This window comes from Carassius gibelio, chromosome B24 (assembly GCF_023724105.1).
Source record: "Carassius gibelio isolate Cgi1373 ecotype wild population from Czech Republic chromosome B24, carGib1.2-hapl.c, whole genome shotgun sequence".
Classification (NCBI taxonomy): Eukaryota; Metazoa; Chordata; class Actinopteri; order Cypriniformes; family Cyprinidae; genus Carassius; species Carassius gibelio.
Genome location: NC_068419.1, coordinates 8,867,683 through 8,891,137, shown reverse-complemented (window position 1 = coordinate 8,891,137; position 23,455 = coordinate 8,867,683). Strand labels below are relative to the sequence as shown.

The following is a 23,455-nucleotide window of genomic DNA, read 5'->3' as shown; positions in this document are numbered from 1 at the left end:
TCTATATATATATATATATATATGTGAGTTTTTTTCAGGTTTAAAATACATTTTCTAGTTCTTAAAATAAATATTAACTGGGCTAATTATTTTATTCATTCATACAAGATATGAATATACAAATATATATTCTTAATTATATTCTGTATATTCAAATACATTATGCATCTGAACATGAAGAAAAAACGGATGTTCATAGAACGTGTAAACAAAAAGTGGATATAATGATGATATATGATAAGGCCTCATTCAAAGAAGTAATCGACTTTCAGGTTTAGCATGAGCTCAGTTTTGTTGCTTAGAGACATGTCATGCAAAGTTCCATATTGTGTTGTGTGTGAAAATGGGCGGTCGTGGAAAAAGGGAACATATTTAAATCACCTTAAATATCTCACTGAAACTATATTTCATCAGTCCAGCAGAAAACTAAAACTGCTAACCATGTCAATAGCTCTGTCTTCTCCGAGCGAGATGTCCAGGAACAAAATTGAACCTGTAGCAAATGAAGAGAGTGACACAAAAGTCATACTGCAGTCAGGTTTGCCGGGCTTCTATTTCTTGCTCATTTTTTAAAATAATATATTTGTACAGATCATTTTGATGCCATTGAGACTAACCTCTTGCTTTTGTGTTTAATCAGACAGTGATCAATCCAGAAGCTCTGGGTTCTGTGGATACCTCCTTACCTTCTTCTCCTTCCTCCTTGTCTTTCTTACTTTCCCTGTCTCGGTCTGGTTTTGTATGAAGGTAAGAAAAAAATTACCTAATTTAAAACCTACTTAAATGTTTTTATTATTATTATTATCAAACAATAAAATCTGACATAAACATTAAGGTCATCAAATTAATTGAAAATTACTTATAACTTCTTTATTATTTATATATATGAATCCCTAATCTAAATTCCTTTTTGTCAAAAGATTGTCCAGGAATATGAAAGAGCAGTTATTTTCAGATTGGGGCAACTCCTAGGCGGTGCTAAAGGACCTGGTTATTAATTACTATTCTTAAAATCAATCTTAAAATTGTTTGCTTAGCTAAATTGTAACTAGCAGTTATTTTTATCAATTGTTTTAAAGGTTTGTTCTGGATTATTCCATGTGTGGACACATTTAGAAAGGTTGATTTAAGAACAGTGTCTTTTGACATCCCTCCACAAGAGGTGAGTGATTAATTTGAAAGTGTTTAATCATTGTTATTTTTTTTCTTTCAGTTAATATTATGAGTTTAATATCATATTGTGATATTATGAGTTTAATATCATATTGTGTTACACTGTAATATGTATCACATTTTCTCTTCAGGTGCTGACCAAAGACTCTGTGACAATCATGGTCGACGCAGTGGTCTACTATCGTGTCTTTAACCCCACTGTCTCTATTACCAAAGTGGAGAATGCTAATCATGCCACAAAGATGCTTGCACAGACTACATTACGAAACATGCTGGGAACTAAGAGTCTGGCAGACATCTTAAAAGACCGTGAGGAGATGTCTGAACAGATGGAGGTAAGATAACCCTTACTGAAAACAACTAAATCTTTAGTTGTTAACTCCTTATTGGCAGGTCAATGAAGAACCTTTAACATTTATGGTATATTTCCATTCCACCAAAGGTTTTAGGGAAACTCAAAATGTTTCTTCTATTATATAGCATCACTGCAGAAACCTTATTTTTTAAATCTTTATTTTTAAGTGTAATTTAACATTTTCTTCTGGATAGTAGCATATAAATGCCTTAAATAAAAATGGATCGTTTCATCTTTTGCTTGACAGGCTGTGCTGTATGCTGCATCCAAGAACTGGGGTATCAAAGTGGAACGGGTCGAGCTTAAAGACGTCAAACTGCCCACCACTTTGCAGAGAGCCATGGCAGCTGAGGCCGAGGCCACCAGAGATGCCAGAGCCAAGGTGGGTGTCTGAGAACTGAAAGATTGTTACATGCTTCACACACACAAACACAAGCTATTCTGTCTGTTCCGCCGAGCCTGCCAAGTTTAGTCTTATCAGCTTTGCAGCTTTGTGTTCAGTCTGTCTGGGGAGACACGCTGTTCTCTGATTGGTGGATGAACACCTGCAGCCCCTCACGTATGGTCAGAAGTATAAATGAACTGTAACCCCCTAAAGCCAATACATTTCCAAAACAAGACCTACAAACCAGTAAAGCACTTCCAGGTCAAGATATTAGCCTCATTTTATTGCTATTTGTGATGACTGACCACTTACAATAGATACCTGTTACAGAATCTGCAATATATGTTTATATTTTGGGACTGTTAATGTGGTTATTTTATCTATGTGTGTATGTGTGTGTGTGTGTGTGTAGTTACACATAAGAATTAATAGATTTCTATTTCTATTAGATTGTAATATATTATGATAATTTTAATATAATTAGAATTCCTAAATTAATAAAATAGTAAAATAGCAGTTACATTAATTTGATTTGTGATATATATATATATATATATATATATATATATATATATATATATATATATATATATATATAATTTTATTTCATGTGAAATACAGTATATGTAAATATCTCTTATGCAGCTATTATTTGATCTATTACACACTAAAAAATCCTGGGTTATTTTTTCTACCCAAGTGCTGGGTTGAGCCATTTGGGTAAATTTTTTGGGTTATTTTCTCAGTCTTGGGTAGTTTTTGGGTAGTTCTATGTAACCCAACCGCTGGGTTATTTTCTGGGTCGTTTTCACTGAGAGCTGAATCAATGCACCCCCTCCCCCACTCGGACGCAATAACCCAGCTTATTGGGTCAAATCAACTCCGCGCAGGATCAGCGCAGCGCGGGCTGACTGAATTCGAGGTGGAGTTGGATGCCACACACAAGCTGTAATATTTGGAGAAATAAGGTTCGTATCAATATATTTATACATTTGACATGTATTTTTAAACATATTTACACACATAACATAATAATGAGCGAACGAGCGATAAAAAGGCAAAGAAATGTGCGACAACAGTCACGTTTACATGACATTAAATGCACCGCCAGATTCGCTCGTTTTGGTTTGCTGGTAATGCCTGCTGGATAGTAAATACGTTTTCTTCAGTTTTTATGTGTTAAACGACCCTTTTGTCAAAGTCTTACGTTTCTTCTTAACTGTTAAATGACATAATTTACTTCAAAGTCCATTAAGTCAATTAATTTCAATGCCACGAGATCAATGTGATGTAAACGTGCATTCCTTGACTTGCCCATCCCCCATCTTACTGCATGCAGTGCTAAGCCAAAACAACCCAATTTTTGGGTCATCTGTCGCGGGCATTTTAAAAACAAACTGACTTCAGCCTTTTTTTCTGGTGAAATAAAGGTTTGTATTGGTCTTTTTGTAATTGAATCGTTACCGATTGGCAAAAATGTCCCATTCTGATTTTAAAATATCACTTAACATTATATGATGGATCATAAAGCATCCTGCATTTGCGAGCACCAGAGATAACGTTACCTATTTTTTTTCTGTCTGATGCGTTTCGGTTTTTTTCTTTCACAATAAAAATACATTTCTAATCATTTATTCATTTAATAAATGTATTATTATTTGAAATCCATGTAAGTGTCAATTAATCTTGGACTAAAATATATTGTTTTTTCCCCTCAGACCTGCTCTTGACTGTCCGTGGTGGCAAATCCACAGCCTTTAGCTGGAGGTGACACTTTTATCTCATCTAATTTGAATGATTGCCATACATTGATCATAATAAAATGACCATAAACCATAAAAAAACAGCTGTTACTATTATTAAAAAGATCCGGTAACATTATTGTGGTTATACCCGTTTAGTTAAAGGGTTAACGTTACTTCACCCAATAATCAAAATTATGTCATTAAAAAGTCACCCTCATGTTGTTCCAAACCCGTGAGACCGTGAAACTGTCTTCCGAAGATGAACGGAGGTCTTACTGGTTTGGAACGACTTGTGAGCAAATTATGAGCAAAGTGAAATGTTAAGCAGTATAATTCAGGAATCAGTTTGCATGGAGTTTAGAAACATCCAGGATTTACTAGTTAAAGTGTTGAAAAGCTCTGAAGAGTATTTCTGTTTTTATGGAAACTAATCCTTTTACATGTAAAAAATGTTCATAAGCCTCTATTTGATTAACAGCATTGCTATTTCTTTGTCCAGTAGAATCAACCATATCTGAAGAGAGCTGAGGAAATTAAACAATGGCTGAGAAACAACACACAGCCCATCAGCCAGGTGGAACAGTACATCTGAAAAATATGTTTGAGGTCCTCCATGAGTTTCCTCAGCTAACTACCTCAGGCATGGTATGTTAACATAATGTCTTTGTCATATGGTAACATGAGTTATATTAAGTCTTTTTTGAGAAGTTTTTTTTGTTATTTTTGCTTTTAGATTGCACAGGACTTTCACATTTTACATTAAGATGAAGCCCCAAAACTGTTTGAAAAATGGCTGGTATACTGACAGGATCTTGCTTTTTGTGAGCGAGAAGCAAAGCTTTCATGTACAGCTGAAGAAATGACAGAAGGTTAAAATGTTTCTACAATATTTTGATATTATGGGCCAGATTTACTAATAGCTTGCACCATAGTACTGTCAGGATTACTATAGAAATGCAGTGATGAAAAAAATCTGTTTTTTTTTATTTGCATATTGTCAGTGGATCAACAGCACAACTTTACACTTCAGTCTACACTTTTATGGGATTTTGGACTCACGCTAATTTGACCTGTTTAGTAAATCTGGCCTTATATTCTCAATGACAACTCGCTACTGTTTTTACTAGTGTTGATGAATGTAATATTATTTTCCTACAGATGCAAAGGGAAATCTTGCACTAAAGCTGTTAGCTATTACCTGTTTTGCTTCTACCTCCACCCTACAAAATTGGCAGAAAAACAGTCCGACCCAGCATTGATGAAAGCAAAAAAGCTTTCATTGACATTCAGCCTGTAAGTACGACTTTACAGAAATTTACTTCAATCATTTAATGACTTCACCAGGTTGAATACACTACCATTCAAAAGTTTGGGATCGGTATGATTTTTTAAATGTTTTTAAATTAAGTCTCTTCTGCTTACAAAGGCATTTATTTGATCCAAATACAGCAAAAATAGTAATGTTGTGAAATATTGTTACAATAAATTAATATTTGCTATTTGAATATATTAAGAACATTTTTTTTTGTGATCAAAGCTGAATGTCCAACATCGTTATTCCAGTCTTATATATAGTAACATGTTGACAAGATATGCTCCATAAGAACTTTGTAATTTAATTTATAATGTATCTTGGATAAATAAGTCTGAGCTCACAATTTTTTTTTCTGTAGATAATTTTCATTACTAAAACATCTTACTGGCAAATTTCTAGTGTCCTAGCTATAATTAATTTTACTAGACAGATAAAAAAAAAGTCTTTTTTTTTTCAGTTTCACACTCTAGCAAGTTAAGGTCTTTTGCTTTTGTAGGGCAGAATATTAAATGTAGAAATTAAAGTAAAGTTAAAGTATTTCAAGTGTTACCAAAACTCTTTTGACTTGCTTAGCATCCCTGTCAGTGGCTCTGTCAAAGTGGGCCAGATCAAGCTGTAATAATTTTCAGGTATTTTGCCTCATCCAAAGCTCTGCCTATACAAGACCTATTGTTTCTAAAGACTGCTTGATTGAATAAACAGTTTCGAATGAATCCCCAACCCACCACCCATACCCACACCACTGACACTCCCATTCTGTTTCACCTTTATTCATTTGCATTATCTGTCCTTTAGGTTGGAACAAATATGGTGGAGTACCTCCAGCAGGCTGAAGCATCAAGACCTTACCCATATGTCCTGTAACTTGAAAATGGACACATTGCGTCGCGGGCATTTGTCATCCTCGCAGGAGAAGCTTTGGAACAAAGAACTATTGTTTAAGGGGAAGTCATGGCCTAATGGTTAGAGAGTTGGACTCGCAATTTAAGGGTTGTGTGTTCGAGTCTCGGGCCGACAGGAATTGTAGGTGAGAGGAGTGAATGTATAGTGCTCTCTTCCACCTTCAATACCACGACTTAGGTGCCCTTGAGCAAGGCATCGAACCCCCAACTGCTCCCCGGGTGCCGCAGCATAAATGATGAACATTGCTCCGGGTGTGTGCTCACAGTGTGTGTGTGTGTTCACTGCTCTGTGTGTGTGCATTTCGGATGGGTTAAATGCAGAGCACAAATTCTGAGTATGGATCACCATACTTGGCTGAATGTCACATCACTTTCACTTCACTTCATTGGGACAGTAAATGTATGTTTCAAATCGTTTTATGTTTTTGATGTAAACTAACCGAAACATTGTTTCTATATTAGGGAGTTTATTCATAATATTTTTGAGTTGGAGGGAAGTGAATCCCCAACAGTGAATTTTTTGCACTGGGCACTACACTCTTGCAAGTAGATTATAAGAGGTTCTTTGAACAAACAGTGGTTCAAGAACACGAGGTAGCATTTTAGTTTAAGTTTTATTTGCACATGAGATTTTTGTTCTGTTTTTTTTTGTATAAACAACTGTTTTATTGCTTGAGGAAGAGTATTACTTTATGCGTACTGATTATCAATTACATTTTTATGTAGAAATCTTTTACTGCCAATACGTTGTATTTCATAGATTTATTTTTGTGTTCATTTTGTAGACTTAAAACAACAGGTCCATAATGTAGACTTAAAACAAATGTGCTTTGTAACAAACAGTTCTTGAGGTAAAGTATTTTAGTTTTAATTTCATGTGCATATGGATTATTTAAAAATAAGTATTTATTTGTATATTTAAAAAAAACCTTGAGGTTTTTTGGAGTTCATGAATTTCATGAGCATATGGATTAAAAATAATATGAATTATTTTTTAAATGCATTACTAAACCTTGTGGTTCTTTGGAGTTTATGAATTCAAATGTTTTTTTCTAAACATTTACAGTTTAGAAAAGTTACAGAGGCAAACCATAAAAATGAAAGAAATTGTTTTAAATACTGTTTATAAATGGAATTTTATTTTTTTAGTTTTGTATGATCTCTTGAATTTTTGGTTGAGGTAAAGTGTAATTACAAAGTGTAATATGCTGAAAGAAAAATAAAGATAATACAATGTTGTCCTGTTTGTTTATTATGTGGTATATTTAATGTTAAAAGGAATAAAAATTCCTTTGAAAATATAACCCATTTATGAAATCAAATTAACCCATTATTTTTGTAAAAATAACCAATTTTTGGGTAGAAAAAACAACCCATTTGCTGGGTTAAAATTAATAACCCAACTTCTTGGGTTAGTTTAACCCCATATGGGTTCTGTCCTATATTTACCCAGCAGTTGTGTTAAAAACAACCCAATTTGGGTTGTTTTTAACCCAGTGTTTTTTAGAGTGTAGTCATCATCTCTCATTTATCATTATATCTTGAGTTATGTAAACATATGAACTTAATTATATTTTCAAAGAAAAGTGTCATACAGTGTTTATTCATCCACCATTTATCTTTTTTATATTAATTTAACCATCCATCCATTCACAATAGTTCAGTGATGCTAACCTGACCTCCTCTTAAAATACAGCAGGAGCTCTCTCAATAAACACTATAATAATGTGAGTCATATTGTTGCCTGGAAACCTGAGTCTTTATGTCATAACACTATGGCACAGTACAGCGGAAAAACAAACTGGATTTGCTCAATGGAAATTTCGGAGTAATTAAAGGTGTGTGCCAGAGGCCAGACTGTGAATTGGGAATGTGTTTATCATGGTGAAGTGCTTGACCCCTGAAGTGTTGCCTTTGTTAAATGAACATATTTGTGTTCTAATCTATCATGAACAGGTGATCGCAGCAGAGGGAGAAATGAAAGCCTCTCGTGCACTGAAGGAGGCAGCAGACGTGATGTCACAGTCTCCGTCTGCGCTTCAACTGCGCTACATGCAGACGCTGACTGAGATTTCCTCAGAAAGGAACTCAACTATTGTCTTTCCTCTTCCTATTGAGTTTATCTCTAGTTTCATGAAAAGGTGACCTTATATAGGCATGATATATTAATGTTCAGTTATCACTTGTACAGTACAATGTTTCTCTTTGCTTTAAATATAGGCAAACCTTATTCTGGTTATATTACAGATATTTTGCACTTTGCATGTTTTCTTACATATTTTTTATTACATGAATATCATAATCATAAATTATCAAATAATATGGCTAAACTATGTTCTGATCTGCTTTATCTAATTATTTTGTATGCATTTAACTAATCCTTTATGTATGAGAATAAAATTGATTTAAATCTCATTGTGTATGTCTACAGCCTATGTTAACAACAAGTACACACACAGAGAGAACATGATCATATGACAGAATGACTGGTTAACCCTTGATGCTGTCATAAGAAAAGACTAATGGTTAATACGCCAGCCTGATGCAGAAAAAATGGGTACAATGAGCCCTGATCAGTGAGTCACATAATAGGATTGACCACATAAGATTCGGGAATGGATGGACAGTTTAGTAGTTACTGTAATCTGCCATCTAATCTGTTTCAAATTCACATAGACAAAACAGCTTCTGTTCTGACCCTGAACCCTAATGACACACTGCTATAATGCTCTCATTTCTGCTGTCTCCAGTATACATACTGATGAAGAATTTAAAAGAAAAATATTCTGTACTCTGTCGCTACTGTACAGTCACATAAACAGGACCTGCAGGGAATGCAAAGATGTTGTGAAGTAGGTTGTTGAAGCTACAAGATATGGGATAGTGCTAATTTCATGCATAACATCATTTTAGGAGAAAACAAGTTTTATGGCACTCAGCAGGGAAGCGATGTAAATGCATTCTGGTTCATTGCTTCTCTCTGGAGACTATTACAATAGCAATGCTCTATATAGATGCAATATGAAAATGACGTGTATTTGCTGACAGGGTATGCATATGAATATCTGTGCTAAGGTGGCTCTTTTACTAGAGTTTGGAAGGAGAACCACTTTATTGTGACCTTGTGCCCTTTAATGGAAGTGTCCAAAAAAATGTTGGACTTGATCATTCAAAAATGTAGCTTTGTTATTTGTTCACATTTATTTGCTCTTGTGGAGCTTTCCTGTTCCCACCCCCCATCTATACTGTCCTGTCAAGGAAAAATGCAAAAATGCCACAAAGAATAAAAAGTTAGACATGTTTGAAACAACATGAGGGTGAGTAAATGACAGAATTTTCCTTTTTTGGATGAACTATCCCTGTAAAGTCACCAAATGCTACTTTTCATGTTCTGGACTCTTCTGGAAGTCCTAAGATGGCCTGTTGACTTATCACACTGTCCATTTAGCACAGTGTGAGCATGTGTGATCTCATTCAATCTCCTGTGCTCCGCCCACAACCCCTCCTCCATTGGATCTTTCCTTTACTACAGATACTCCGATGTTGTTTCTTAGTTTTCTTGATATTCCTTGCGTCTACCTCTGTCACATCTTGTGGTGCGAATGTCACTGTGGCGTTTCCTGATTTTGCCGAGCATCTTTATGCTTTGTAAAGGTAAGAGAGAGGATTCAATTTAATTTGGCTTACAGTTTGTTCTGCTGACTCTTATCATCTGGGTATTAGGAAACTTTTTATTTTTTAGAGAAGGATTCAGCCATTTCTTTTAAAAAATTGATGTCATGACTATATGGTCATATTTAACCTGGGAAGTTTTTCATTTCTGATTCAGCATTCTGTATTTGGAGACCAATATATATATATCAGGCTCCTATGAATACAACATTGGACATTTTTGGAAATAAGTCATTCAATAACTGATTAATAACCATTTAATTAACATGAAAGTTAATTTCCTTAACCTTAACATAAGAGCCTGATAATAATGCCCATTTAAAAAAAAGAAAATCCGGTGGTCTTAGAGGTTTTTCAATCTGAAGTCTTCATTTATTCTATTTAGCTGTGCGATGAGCTGCAACAACATTAACCTTTATGTTGTTTGGTTTTGAAAGACCCAATGGCCTATTGAATAGCTCAAAGAACCCTTAGGTTAATATTTGGCATCTTATCCAAAATTTCAACTATTTTAATACACTTTAAATGTCTCCCATGCAAATTGTTGCATTATTTATGTTGGAGGAATCAAAGACTCAAGACATAAAACTAATAAATGCATAGAGGAAAAAAAAAGGTGCATATTCACTTTGTTGAGAAACAGGCATAATGGGGTTTTGATCAGGTCAAAAGAATAAGTAGATTTTTTTCTGGTATCTAGGACAGTAAATGATCCAAGGACTTGAGGATTTACCAATGCTGTTTCAGTGACGTATGTAATGAGTAATGCTTGCAGAAGGCAGACATAACAGATCAGTGTGAAAGAGGGTTAAATACAACAAACCCCATGCAGCTCATGTGACTGACACCTGTAATCATCTCAGATCTTTCTACTGGGGGAAGAGGAGGGGCAGGGGAACATGTGGAAGGAGAGGTGGGATGATCTGCTTTTTTATAGAAGCATGATCCAATTGTGACTTGCGTGCAGGCTAATTACAGAGCACAGATTACCTGTAGGGTCGGAAATCTACATGGAAAACCTGAGAGGTTGCATGGCTTAAATATGAGGTGGATACATTTATGGTTTAAGAATCTGCTGGTTGATTAAAAGGATATTTTGCAGGTTGATGGTAAAGAGAAATAGAAGCATCAAATGTTGATGTGTGTAGTGGAGATGATGCACAGTAAGATGAATGGGAACTGGGCCGTTAAAATCCAGCCTTACTTTACTTGTGGATCAGTCTGTGTCAAAATTGGGAAAAAATAAGAATAGAGATAAAATTAACCTTTTTGATTTTTTTCCCCCAAAATGTACAGAACAAAATTATCACCAGTTAAAAAAATCAGGAATATTTATAAAGGATCAACTACGGCAGATTCTAGAACTATTCACAGAACTACCTACACTTTTCTGAGTCATTTTTGACCTTTTCTTCACATTTTAAAAAACTAATTGATGCCTGTAAAAAAAATAGTGTATTTTGATATTATTTTAACTAATCAAAAAAGCTAACTGGTATTATGCTAAGCTAGATGGCTAAGCTGCGGCTTAGCTTGCTAACCGAAGGCTAAATTAGAAACACAAAGAAAAGAAAATGTTTAATAACATTTTGGCTCTGGTAATAATGTGATATACAGGCATTAATTAACATTTTCATGTTTATATAAATTACATTTACAATTACAAAAATAAATTACAATTAATTTACATTTTCATGTAATTATAAAAAAAAATTATATGTGCATCTGAAACGTCATTAGTTTCTTTAAATATTCCTATAGAGCTTTAATTAATTTCACTTTTAGTAATTTTAGTACTTAAACTAGCCCCGGCAACATTTCAAAATTTAGTTTAAGTGTACATTTTTATTTGAAACAAAACTAGCTAGAAACAAAAAGGTATAACGATCCATGACAATGATTCAGTTCAGTAGTTTACAACAACATCTATTTCACACAAACACATACACCAAAATACAGACCAGTAAACCAGTGTCTTCTGTTGTTAGGTAAAGACAGTGATTGCGACAACTTCACCGATTTGGATTTCCATGAGTCTTTTATGGGGACCTATCTGTACGTGCGCCTGCTGCTCTACACCCGTGCAAACCTTGAGTGTGGTCAGGAGCTCCTGCACCACAACTTCACTCAAGAACCCCTGTTTAATGTAAGCAGACCCACTACCTTTGTCATACATGGGTACCGGCCCACGGGGGCACCGCCTATCTGGATCAACCACATTGTGCACTTATTAGCAGCACAGAAGGACATGAACATTCTGGTGGTGGATTGGAACAGAGGGGCGGCAAATCTCAATTACTTTGCGGCTGTGGCCAACACATGGGGTACGGCTGTGAACATCACCGGCTTCATAGAGGTTATGGAGGTAGGGTCAGTAGTCTTTCATTAGCGTTTCAGCTCTGAAATAGCTTATGTCTGCCAATTTAATCAATAATATGGTGTTACTTTCAGAAAGAGGGAGCATCCCTTGACTCCATCCATCTGATCGGAGTCAGTCTGGGTGCACATGTGGCTGGATTCATTGGTGCAATGCTGGGAGGACGGGTGGGCAGAATCACAGGTGAAATTCAGGAAATCCAATGAAACAAAACCGGCTGTTTCAGTCCAATAAATATTGTTTACTAAATAATTCACCTGGTCAACTCTAGGTCTGGACCCAGCAGGACCAATGTTTGCCAGTGCTCCGCCTGAGGAACGCCTTGATCCAACTGATGCCCAGTTTGTAGATGTGCTGCACACAGATATGAATTGTAAGTATAATGAATTTAAGGACATGCTACTGAAATCACAGAATAAAAAAATTAAAAAAGATAAATTTTTGTTGTATATTTCACATTTTTGCATGTGTGGAAGGTCATTCAAGTATTCCATGCATACTGAAAATCTTGCACACTGTGCACAGTATAATCTACTAAAATAGTATTACATAGTGTGCCAAACATAGCCTAAGAATCCCACGCTCAAGCATTGTTTCCTGTGGCAGCTTTTGGCCTTAGAGGAACCCATGGCCATATTGATTTCTATGCCAATGGAGGATTAGATCAGCCTGGATGTCCCAAGACCATCTTCTCAGGTCAGTAAATTAAGATTAACATTTGGGAAAGGTCAGGGTTGAAATCTGATGTAATGAAATATCTCATACAGAATGTTACAAACCAAATTCAAAAAGATGGCTGATTAATTAAGATGGGATTGAGTTAATTACAAGGTTGTGCTAATAGAGCTAAAATGTAATCTCATTCCTTCTCTTCTCCAGGGAAATCGTATTTTGTGTGTGATCATCAGAGGTCTGTTTTCCTGTACCTGTGCGCTCTGAATCACACCTGTAAACTTATGGCATATCCGTGTTCCTCATACAGCGACTTCCTCAGTGGTCAATGTTTACAATGTGAGACCTTCAAGCCTGCTTCCTGTCCTGTTCTGGGTAAAAGCAATACATTTTGTAACTAACCACAATAAATGCAAATATGAATACTGAGTAAACACTCCAAGTGTGATATAAACAACAGTTCAATAAAGAAATGAATATACAGGGTTACTTACATTTTAGACACAATATTGCCAGGTACTGCCAGCCTTCTTTTTTTCAGCCGATGAAAACATTTCCTAACAAATTACACTGAAAAAAAATCAGTGTAAAAAATGATACACAGGGCAACTTTGGGCAATGCTTCCATCATTGGGCAACAAAATGAGACACAGGGCCCACGACCAATCTAAAAAACATATACATTTTTTAACCATTCTCAATGGAAAAGTGCCCAAGAAATATTGCTCCAAAAAAGTTGCACCGTTTCTGTGCAGGCGGGTGGTCATACTCCGACTGTACAATGGCAAAAATGTAATAGAGTCCCAGACAGATACATACATAAACTGTAATAATGAGATTGTATAGATCCATTCATCTTTGACTTGTCATCATGTAATGGTTGTTTTGTATGTTTTTATTAGTAAACATCAGCCTAATCAGCTGCTTGTCCCCACCTACTGTTGGAATCACAAAGCGATTTTTAAAAATAAATTAATACTTTTATTTAGAAAATATGCATTATTAGATCAAAAGAGAAAGCACTTTTATGTTACAAAAGATTATTTAAACTGTTCTTTTGAACTTTCTATTAAAGAAAACATATATTAAGCAGCACAACCGTTTTCAACACCGATAATAAGAAATGTGTCTTGAGCTTCGTTCAGAAAGCATTTCTGAAGGATTATGTAATAAAACAGTTATATTTTTGTTTCTAATTTATAATTTTTTTCTTTATTTTTTTTGAGCCAGCAGTTACAACCAAACATAGACAAACCAAGCGAGTGATACAAAAAAGTCATAGTGCTGTCACACTATCAAGAGTTTTGGACTGGCACTAGCTGTTTATAATGTAAGATTAACTTCTATTATCTCTATCTTTAGGTTATGACATGAGCCAGTGGAGGGATACACTCTTGAGGTTGGGGCAAACAAGAGCATATTTCTCAACTACGGCTGAGCTCCCCTACAACAGTGAGTTCTAGCAGCTCTAGAACGGCTAATTGCAGAAGTTGTTTTCTCAAAAGGGGTTTGTGCAATATTCTGATTTCTCATTTTAACAGAGACAAGTTACAGAGTGGACCTAGTTACCTGGAACCAGTTTCTGCGCTGGGGGGTGGTCATACTCCGACTGTACAATGGCAAAAACGTAATCGAGTCCCAGATGGATACGTACGTAAACTGTAATAATGCGATTCTATAGATCCATTCATCTTTGACTTGTCATCATGTAATGGTTGTTTTGTATGTTTTTGTTAGTAAGCTGTTAAGGTTTGAGCAGTATACATCCACTCGAATACTGGCACAGTTTGATGAGGATTTATATCCAATTCAGAAAATCTCTTTACGGATTGTCACTGGGAATATGATTGGACCTCGATACAAGATAAGGCTGCTTCGTATTCGTATAACCCCACTTGAAAATCCAAACAGGTGAGTAACTACAAATACTTTTCTGAGTAATGCATGCTCAACAAAAAAGGCATTTAATTATGGTGTGTGCTTCTTTGCCCAACAGGCCACTAATGTGTCGATATGACATTATTTTGGAGGAGAATGCTGAGATGTCTTTTAAACCGTTGCCTTGTGATTAATGTCATCTGTAGAATATTAAATTGAAACACTTATCTGAGCTAAAACAGGCATTTCATTATGGTGAGTGCTCCTTTACCCAACATGCCACCAATGTGTTGATATGACAATATTTTGGAGGAGAATGCTGAGGTGTTTTTCAAACTGTTGCCCTGTAATTAATTTCATCTGTAGAAAATCACATTGAAACGCCTGAACTATTACAGACATTTCAAAGCATCTAAACAGTTAAAAACTTTTAGTGCCTTTTCTGTGATTGTACTAGTGTAAAATTGTTATACTGTATGAACCAAATAATCTACTGTAAAGATGTTTTACATGTACAGCTTTTGCATTCTTTTGTAAAATAAATTATGTGGACTGAAAACAGCTGAAGCTTAATTTGAGAACAATTTTCCACAAATAGATTTTATTTTCTACTTCCAAGTTTACACAGCAGGATACATCAGATTTTGTCATATGTAGATATGACAAAAGACTGTGTTTTAGTATAAAAGCAAAACTATCCATGTGTTGTGTACTGCTATGAAATGGCAATTGAATTTCAAAATTCAATTAGCAATTCAATTTACATACTGTATAAATTGTAAATATTGTGGAATATCAAATCAAAAACTAAACTGTAGTTACTCCACTGATAATGTAGAATAGCATTATTTCAGGATGAGAGCAGGGCAAGGAGATAATTAAGCTTTATCACTTTAACTTGCCCAATGAGGTGCCCCATTTATATTTGTTTCCATCTTCAAATCAAATAATCTTTACAATCAATTTCCGTAAATCAAACAAATGGTAACGGGTGAATTAAAAATGGATGAAAAAGATCCACCAAATGTGGAGAAGCAGTGGACCTTGAATCAAGGTCTTAGTGGTTCTCATATATATATATATATATATATATAAAAAAAACACTGGTGCGAACACGTGACCTCAGGGTTGAATTGACGACTTTCTTCTCATGCACTGCCACCTGCAGGTAACAGACAAAATAAAATAGAGAGGTCAGAAAAATAACGCACCAGATTTTAACTACATCAAATACTTGTGTTTGAACTTCAGAGAAATAATGTATAAATATATAATACTTGTGTTTGAAATTCAGAGAAATAATGTATAAATATATATTAGTCCAAAAAGTTATAAATACATATTTATCTAAACATACATAATCATAATGTAATTAAATACATTTTCCTCACCACTTATTTCAAGTCCTCCGTCCCCGCGGTCTGCTTTTCCGACTGAAGTTCCCCCGCGGATTGAGGTTCTGTCTTTTAGGTACTGGCATTCTTTGACGAGGACCATCCTGAAGGACCAAAATGAGTCATGGTAAGAACAATTATACTCTTAAAAATAGACATGTTTCACATCAACAACAACTCACCCACTGCCTTTGATGCTCGTGGTTTTGTTCCAACCACATAAAGTTCTCATTCGCTTCATCAGGATCATCTCTCACATAGAGAGGCTCACTCTCTTGACTTTGGAAAGACAACAGCAATAGAAAATTGCTAATTGAACTATGGCCTAATCCTGGCTTAGGCTAAGCCCTGTACAGTATATGGAACCAGACCATAATTATGTAAATCAAAAATATTGGCATGGCACCTGAATGCATAGCAATAATATTAAAAGTTGGTCTGAAGACAGCTAACAGGAACACTTCACATTCCATACCCCTCAGGAGCCACTGGAGCAAAGTGTCCCCCAGCAATGGTGATCTTCACACCCTCCATTCGCTGTTGTCTTCTTCGCTCCAGGTCATATCTGAGGTCACCAGGGTCTGGGACAAGCTGTCGTCTCTGAAGCTAGCAAAACATTTCTAATTTGTACCAACATACATTTAATATTTTATTTGATATTGATGGACCTACATAAAGGGCAACTTACTGGATCTGGCCCTATATTGCAGAAGATCTGAGTTTCTGATGAAGGCATTCTGTGTTGCCTGAAATAAAATAACAGAATTTTCATGCTTGTATCGCAAATGGTGTGGAGAAAATTTCCAATTTAGGATTGGGGGTTATTAAATCTTTAATCATAAATGAAAACATTAACCCCAAATATAAATAAAAGTGATGCTTACCATTGCAAGCCCCACTAATATGAATTAAAACAAAAACGTAACTATCCAGTGTACCTATTCATGACTGGTCTCACGTTTCCCATCTCCTCATCCTGTTCTTCTTCTGCCTCTTTAAAGCCATCTTGGAGTGAATAATACTGTTCAGTTGCAAAACGTTCATTAAGTGTGATGCCTTGGCCCCTAAAGTAGTTTTCTGCAAAACAAATAAGCAAACACTTCACCAAAATCAACTCTTTGGTACGTAAGATAAGCTCATTCTAAGATACACAATATACTGCCAAGCTAATCCATTGGTTACTGACCTTTAACTTGGTGCACAAGGGTGATGATCTCTTGGGCAAATGTCCCAGAATGCACTGCTGATTCCCTGTAAGTTCCAGAATGCTCCAGCATGGGAAGGAAATCAAGGCGTTGTCGACCCACATTGACTAAGTCAAGTGATAACTGTCTATCTGAAGAATATCCTAAATGACTGAACAAGAGGTCACATGATATACAGAGATATAAGGTCCCATTCCATTAAAATTATCCTTTTTAACACATTAATCAGATGACAACACTTATGAATGAATATAAATTGGAATAGCAAAGTACAAAGTTCTGGTACAAAAGTTCAGTAAGAAAGTTGGAGATTATCCATAAACACTGCAATATTTATTTTAATGCAAAACAATTGGCCCTTTACCTGTCATGTAATCCCTTTCATCTAGAAATTTTCCAGCACTACTTCTATTAATCTAAGACGTCTCTTGCCACGAAATTAAAATTGTTCTCTTTTTCAGAAAATTTAAACTGAATTGTACTGAATTGTACCAAGTGAATAAAAAGTAGGCGCAAACTATTCAGATATAAGTTTTAGCAATTCATAATTTTTGTTCACTCAATGTCTATTTGAATTTTATAAAAGTTATTTCATTCATAAACAGTGACTGATAGCGCAAGCCCCTTTTCTATGTAATTAAAGCGGAGACGGTGAGTGCATGAAGTTTGTCCAACATTCCACTTTTTCCTTTTGGAATTTTCAGTGTGAACACAACCCACACTATTTAAACTACAAAATGTCATTAAAAAAAATGCATTAGTATGCCATTTGGGACAAACCTAAAATTTGGGTTGGCTCAACCTTCATTTAAATACCATATCACTAAATAAATAATTGAATAACGCATAATAAAAATTTCAGGTCGTAATAAATATGGCAAGTTCATGCCTCTCCTCTCACTGTCATTGCGTGTTTCCATTCAGAGGATCCTTCAATAAACTCATTTGTTTCATGGTGTCAACACATGGCGAACAATAGAACCGGTCAAAAAAAAATTCTTGCAGTGCAATATCTTGATTGGTGAGCTTGAGTGACCTTAGATCTTCAAGTATGGGAGCGATGGCATCAACTTTAGGCAACTTCTAGAAGAGAGTTTTGAAGATCTCCGGTTAAGTTGGTGTCTTCACAGATCCTTCTTCTTGCTGAATAAAATTAGACACCCTCCAATTTCAGCAATGATTGCATATTTTTCCTTGGCATATGTCAAATCATTTCTATGTATATCTCATAAGCAAATCTTGCTGCTTGACTGTCTTGGGGAAGAAATTAAATGTCTGTTGGCAGTTGCTTCAAACAAGTTCATCTGGAAGCAGGTATTATTGTTAAATTTGCAGTTGCCACTTTGGGTCTTCAATTTTCTTCATTGCCAAATGCTTGTTAAAAAACCCTTAACGTAATGGATACATATTTAGGAAACTTGGCAAAAAATTCTTAATCTTGCAAATAGCCATGCCTAGAGAGTTCTCTTCACTTACTGATACAATGGGATGACTTTCTAATCCAAAATCCAAATATGGAAACAAAATCCAGAATGAGGTCCAGTAGATCATCTGGTTATGTATGGTGCTAACAATGCCAAGGTCATAGGTTGTTTGGCAGGGAACACAAAATGTCGATCTTGAAGGCACTGTTTACATAAATCTCTGGATAGAGGTGTCTTCCAAATGAGTAAATACAAAAAGGCTTCAAAATGTTCCTGTTGCAATGTCCATGAATAGAATATTCTTCGTTTTGTTTTTTCATTGTGAATTGATAGCTGTGGCTTCGATGCAATGGAAACATCATGTCTTCTTCAACCCAAGCATCTTTGCTCCATCTACATGTTCCTGTACTCACTCAATGCAGAATGGGTGATTGCTGAATGAGAGTTATCATCAAATGCAGGTTAGTGATCAAAAAAATCTGTGTCTATGGGCATCTGCTTCAGACTTTTCTGCATATGCAGTTTCTTCCCATGGTAAAAACAATCAACAAATAAATCAAATGATTTAAATCCGATGTTTTGTGATGGTTTTTCCTTTCAGCCTCATCTTTTTCGTCTCGAACATGGCCATACTTGTTCCCCCACAAGGAAATCAATCTGAAGCCGCAAACAATCTGAATGACGTAGACATCTGGAAAACTTGCGCATACCTACTCAACTTCAATTCGATTGTATGGTTGCTGACTTACCTGTAGTCAATACCGCTTTAAAAGTAGAAGAGCTCAAACCCTGTGGGCCACTGGTATTTTGGTGGAGACACCTTATTGAACAGCCGAAATGGGAATGAAAAAAGGTGGACTGATTTTCTTTTGCCTGGGCTAACTGGTGGAGAACATCATCCTTAACCAATGGTCCATAACCAAATCAAGCTGAGATCCATGTAATTCCAGTCTAGTACTTCAGCCATCTGATGAACCATTAATTTGAACGAATTAACAGCAGAAAGATGTCTTTTCAACAGGATTTACACCCAACCTGGTGATTTGGTCCTGTGACTTCCATTTAAATGAAGAGTGAAGATGAAAGGTAATCCATATCACATCTTCTCCATAGAACAAACATTCACATGTTAAGACACGCAAAAAAATAGCACACTGCAATATCTTGAATATCGCATCTTTTTATGCAATCTGGGATTTGTACAGAGTTTGGAATTTCTCCATATATGTAACCCTTTTCTTGTGAATGATCACCAGTAGCATCCTTCTCCTGTTGGTCCCATTTTAGGATGCATCAGCCACGTCAGGGCCTTGAAGTAGTCCATTTTCCCTATTACTGATGTTGAGTAGCTTTCACATCCGAACATCTGCTTGAACAAGACATTAATTTGTGTGCCAACACAAAAGTACCAGATGAATACATCCAAATATCCTTAAAATCCTTTCCTTTTTTAAAGCTTTTCATAGGGATGCCCTGGATATCCTGGGAAGCTTGATTGAAGATTATTCTTGCAGTGATCATATTTTAGTATGATCTTCAATACCCATGTACACGATGATAAGACACAAAACAGCCCATTAATGGGTTTTCTGGTTCCAACTCCACACTTTCCATTGAATCTTCCTGATGTTCACAACCTGTAGATTTTTGTTCTTCTTGTCTTCATGGTGTGGGGACAGTGGACATAGAAAAGAGGCATGAACTTTTGACCATAACCAAAAGTGGTACGACAATGATACTATACCTGCTTGGCCCAACGGGGCGACTCATGTCCACCTTGATCTTGAGGGTCTCCTGTTCACTGAAATCCATTCTAGGTGCTGGACCAACATTAGTGTTTGGCTTCTTGTGATACGGAGCTCTTTGGCGAACCACTCCTTGCCCCATCATCCTTCCATGATTCCTTTGCGATCTCTCTTCCTCCCAATCGGGGGTAGGTTCTCTTTCTCTTTTCCTCAAATCAACATCCCTCACATCCCTTAAATCCATTTCCCTCTGTGGTTCTGAGTCTCTTGAGTGTGACTCCATTCTAGGTTGATCCATGTGTCTTGAGCGCTCTCTTCCTTGAGTTTCTCTTCCATAAGAAGAGTAGTTCTTTCTCGATTCCTCTTTGGGATTACTATTTGGTCGTCCGCCATGTCTATCTTGTAAGGTACGCGTATGATAGGCTTGATCTCTTCTATCTCGATCACGATTCCTCTGGGTTTCACTTGTCCCAGGTGGGTCTCTACTCCACAGATTGCCACTCGTTTTGGGGGGATCGCGGTTCCTTGAAACCTGTTTTGCAATTCCATGATCGTGTTCCACAATGACAGGTGCACGGCGGGGGCTGTAGCCCCTGTGATGCTCAACAAACTCATCCTGCAGACCAAAATCTGCAAGTCCTTCAGAAGGAGGTTGATGCTCCCTATAATCTGACTTTGATGACCTGTATTAAGAAAGCAAGTAACATTTGTCTAAGATTAGAATTAAATTACAATAATAAAGTTACTAACAAGGTTTTAATGAACAGTAAAATTAACAGGATCTATATATTCCAATTGATGATAATGAGAATTAACAAACTAATCTCAAAAAACAAAAGTTAAAAATAAAAAATTACATTTATTAAATACATTACTGACTAAAATGTAAGATTAAAGATTAAATATAACAGATGTAATTAGAAAAACATTTATCAAAAGAAGTGACTGAATCCTTTCTTCTTTTCTTCGTTCCTCTCCATCCACGTCAGACATATGAATCGAGGAAAGAAATGCTTTCTTGTACCTCGCTGAAAGGGAGCCCCTTTCTTGATATTGACCGCCATATTCTTCATTATGATATCCATAATCCATCCTGTCCTGTCTTCTTCCTTCGGGATGTCTTGGATAAGACCTTTCCCTCGACTCTCTGTGGTTATGTTGTGAACTGAGCTCCTTATCAACGCCTTCATTCTTGTTCCAGCCTGGTGATGGCTTCCTGTAGCGCTCTTCAACACCAAAATGTGTGTGATCGGGGGAAGGTAACCTTTCCCTAGGCAGTCTCCTTGGAGAATTTGGTGGCCTTTCTTCATCTCCCTGCATGTGGTATCTGGTCGTAGGTGAAGCCTCTCTTTTTTGAGCATGCTCTATCGCATCAATTAAATTGGCCCAGTGGTCGACATGTTGCTCTCCTTGATCTTTGTTCCAATGTGTGCTACTTTCTACTTTGTTACCATATTCAGGTTTTCTCCACGCATCAGACTGTACCGATGAATGTATCTGGTTATCATATAATCCTTCTGCTCTCCTCCCATGAATAGTTGGGATTCTGTTAATATTCGAGAGGTTCAAGAAGCTGTTAATAACCAGCAATGCAACAACAACAAGTTTTTTGTAACACCGACTTTAGATTAAATACCTTGAATACAAGGGAGATCTCGAACGCGGACGTGACATTGTTTCCTTGAAAAACAAGAAACTGTTAGCCATGAGACCAAATTTATGCAACCGAGGTCTCCATTCTGAGAATTTACCGACGTTTTAACATAGTTGTTTTTCATCAAAATACAACAGCACAAAATGGCGCATATATATATATATATATATATATATATATATATATATATATATATATATATACACACACACCCTTTTTAAAATTCCTCTTTTGTGTGTTAAATATAAAACTCAGGTTTATATGAATTATAAACATGAAATACGCACTGAATGTGGTCATAAGAAGTTTAAACAAACTTATCTATAACGTATTTTGACGTTTCGGAACATTATGACCAGGCAGTAAATATGCATGATTTTCTATTATTTTTTTCTGGTCACTCCTGATTGCTTTTAAGATTTTGTTTTATTATTATTATTTGTTTTAATATAGATATTTATGCGAGAATTTTCCATTTTTGTCAAGTAGTGAAATTAATACATTTAAATTATTATCCTTATTAGTACCTAAATCATGCTTTCAGTGGAGCAAAAGCCTGGAATTCAAATAAAAATTCAATTATTACCAGACTTCATTGACAGAAACCCCACCCCAAATTAAATACAAAAAATACATTTATAAAATACCATATCGAGTGCAGTAGGCGTTACTGTAGTAAAACTATCGCAAATGACTTAAGGGGTAAACTATAAAAACTCTATTATAAGCACCAGAAAACAATTGCTACCAATACTGCCACTTAATGCTCATACATAAAGAAGAGATTGCAAAAGCACTCCAAATGAAACGGTAACTCACTCCACTAACTAACATTACGTTAATAATTAACATTCCTCAACATTTCTCAGATGAACCATTTAATAGTCCTACGCAGCACAAAATGACCTGAGATCGACGGTGATACTCGAGTATGGCATAAAACACATTTATAGAGAAACACGTTTTAATATGAACATAATTTATAGAATAAAATACCAGTAAGTAATGTACGCTACGTTAGCCTCACATACCCCGCGAAACGGCTTCCACGCTCTGCTAGACGATGCGTCCACCAAAATACCAGTTTCTCGCGAAAGAAAGGAACAAACTGTCGCACGGTGAATTACATCACAGCATGAAGAGCTAAAATGATCAGAACGATGACTCAAATATTGGTGGATTGCTGATATTTGTGTTTTTTTTCACACGACCATCCTGACCCATACACAAGCTTGACCCGGAAGAGAATCAGTGACTGCCTCGTTGGTTTTCAGCAGCAGCTCACAGTGAACGACCTGCCTATGTGAACGACACTGGCCCCTACAGACACTTTTGTAGATTGTAACCCCCATGTAAAAAAATAAAAATAAAACACATTTTGACCGTTCACAGGAATATCCTCCTAATCAAATATTTCTAAATCATCATATAATTAAAATTTTTTTTGTGATTACTTAGAATTTGTCACGTTGGCACGTATTTTAAACGTTAACTTGTCTATGACTTTTTAAATTATATTTTATATGTAATTTAATTGAATGTGTATATAAAAATTAAAA

General features: G+C 35.9%; 3 protein-coding genes and 1 long non-coding RNA gene across 7 annotated transcripts; 3 read left to right on the top strand and 1 right to left on the bottom strand.

The window, feature by feature from the left end:
* The first annotated feature begins 441 nt into the window (after window positions 1-441).
* Window positions 442-8,215, top strand: zgc:112408 (uncharacterized protein LOC550260 homolog). Its single transcript, XM_052595814.1, has 7 exons — window positions 442-538; window positions 641-747; window positions 921-990; window positions 1,080-1,162; window positions 1,305-1,508; window positions 1,776-1,910; window positions 7,832-8,215. Exons 1-7 carry the CDS (start codon window positions 442-444, stop codon window positions 8,018-8,020), a joined length of 885 nt encoding a protein of 294 aa, XP_052451774.1. The 3' UTR covers window positions 8,021-8,215.
* LOC128012930 (uncharacterized) lies at window positions 4,164-7,113 on the top strand. 2 transcript variants are annotated; one of them, XR_008183213.1, is made up of 4 exons: window positions 4,164-4,303; window positions 4,392-4,527; window positions 4,817-4,951; window positions 5,769-7,113. It is a non-coding gene; the product is annotated as an uncharacterized LOC128012930 (long non-coding RNA). The 2 variants fall into 2 exon arrangements; XR_008183214.1 differs by having other exon boundaries at window positions 4,185-4,264.
* Window positions 8,216-9,442: 1,227 nt separating the features above from the next.
* Window positions 9,443-15,033, top strand: lipib (lipase, member Ib). The gene is made up of 10 exons (XM_052595524.1): window positions 9,443-9,529; window positions 11,536-11,912; window positions 11,999-12,107; window positions 12,196-12,297; window positions 12,531-12,620; window positions 12,804-12,971; window positions 13,959-14,048; window positions 14,138-14,246; window positions 14,334-14,507; window positions 14,593-15,033. Exons 1-10 carry the CDS (start codon window positions 9,478-9,480, stop codon window positions 14,666-14,668), a joined length of 1,347 nt encoding a protein of 448 aa, XP_052451484.1. The 5' UTR covers window positions 9,443-9,477; the 3' UTR covers window positions 14,669-15,033.
* A 14-nt stretch (window positions 15,034-15,047) lies between these two features.
* On the bottom strand, window positions 15,048-23,176 carry LOC128012926 (BCLAF1 and THRAP3 family member 3). Of its 3 annotated transcripts, none has more exons than XM_052595523.1 (11): window positions 22,928-23,173; window positions 21,879-21,922; window positions 21,267-21,788; window positions 20,242-20,925; window positions 17,055-17,224; window positions 16,807-16,945; window positions 16,557-16,614; window positions 16,344-16,474; window positions 16,051-16,147; window positions 15,855-15,972; window positions 15,048-15,636 (listed from the first exon to the last, which is right to left on the bottom strand). In XM_052595523.1, the coding sequence occupies exons 2-10, from the start codon at window positions 21,914-21,916 to the stop codon at window positions 15,874-15,876; spliced, it is 1,938 nt and encodes a 645-aa protein (XP_052451483.1). In that variant the 5' UTR covers window positions 21,917-21,922; window positions 22,928-23,173; the 3' UTR covers window positions 15,048-15,636; window positions 15,855-15,873. The 3 variants fall into 3 exon arrangements, 2 of the variants coding, with proteins under 2 accessions (XP_052451483.1, XP_052451482.1); XM_052595522.1 differs by having other exon boundaries at window positions 15,866-15,972; window positions 22,928-23,171; XR_008183212.1 differs by lacking the exon at window positions 15,048-15,636 and having other exon boundaries at window positions 15,920-15,972; window positions 16,275-16,474; window positions 22,928-23,176.
* Between the last annotated feature and the right edge of the window lie 279 nt (window positions 23,177-23,455).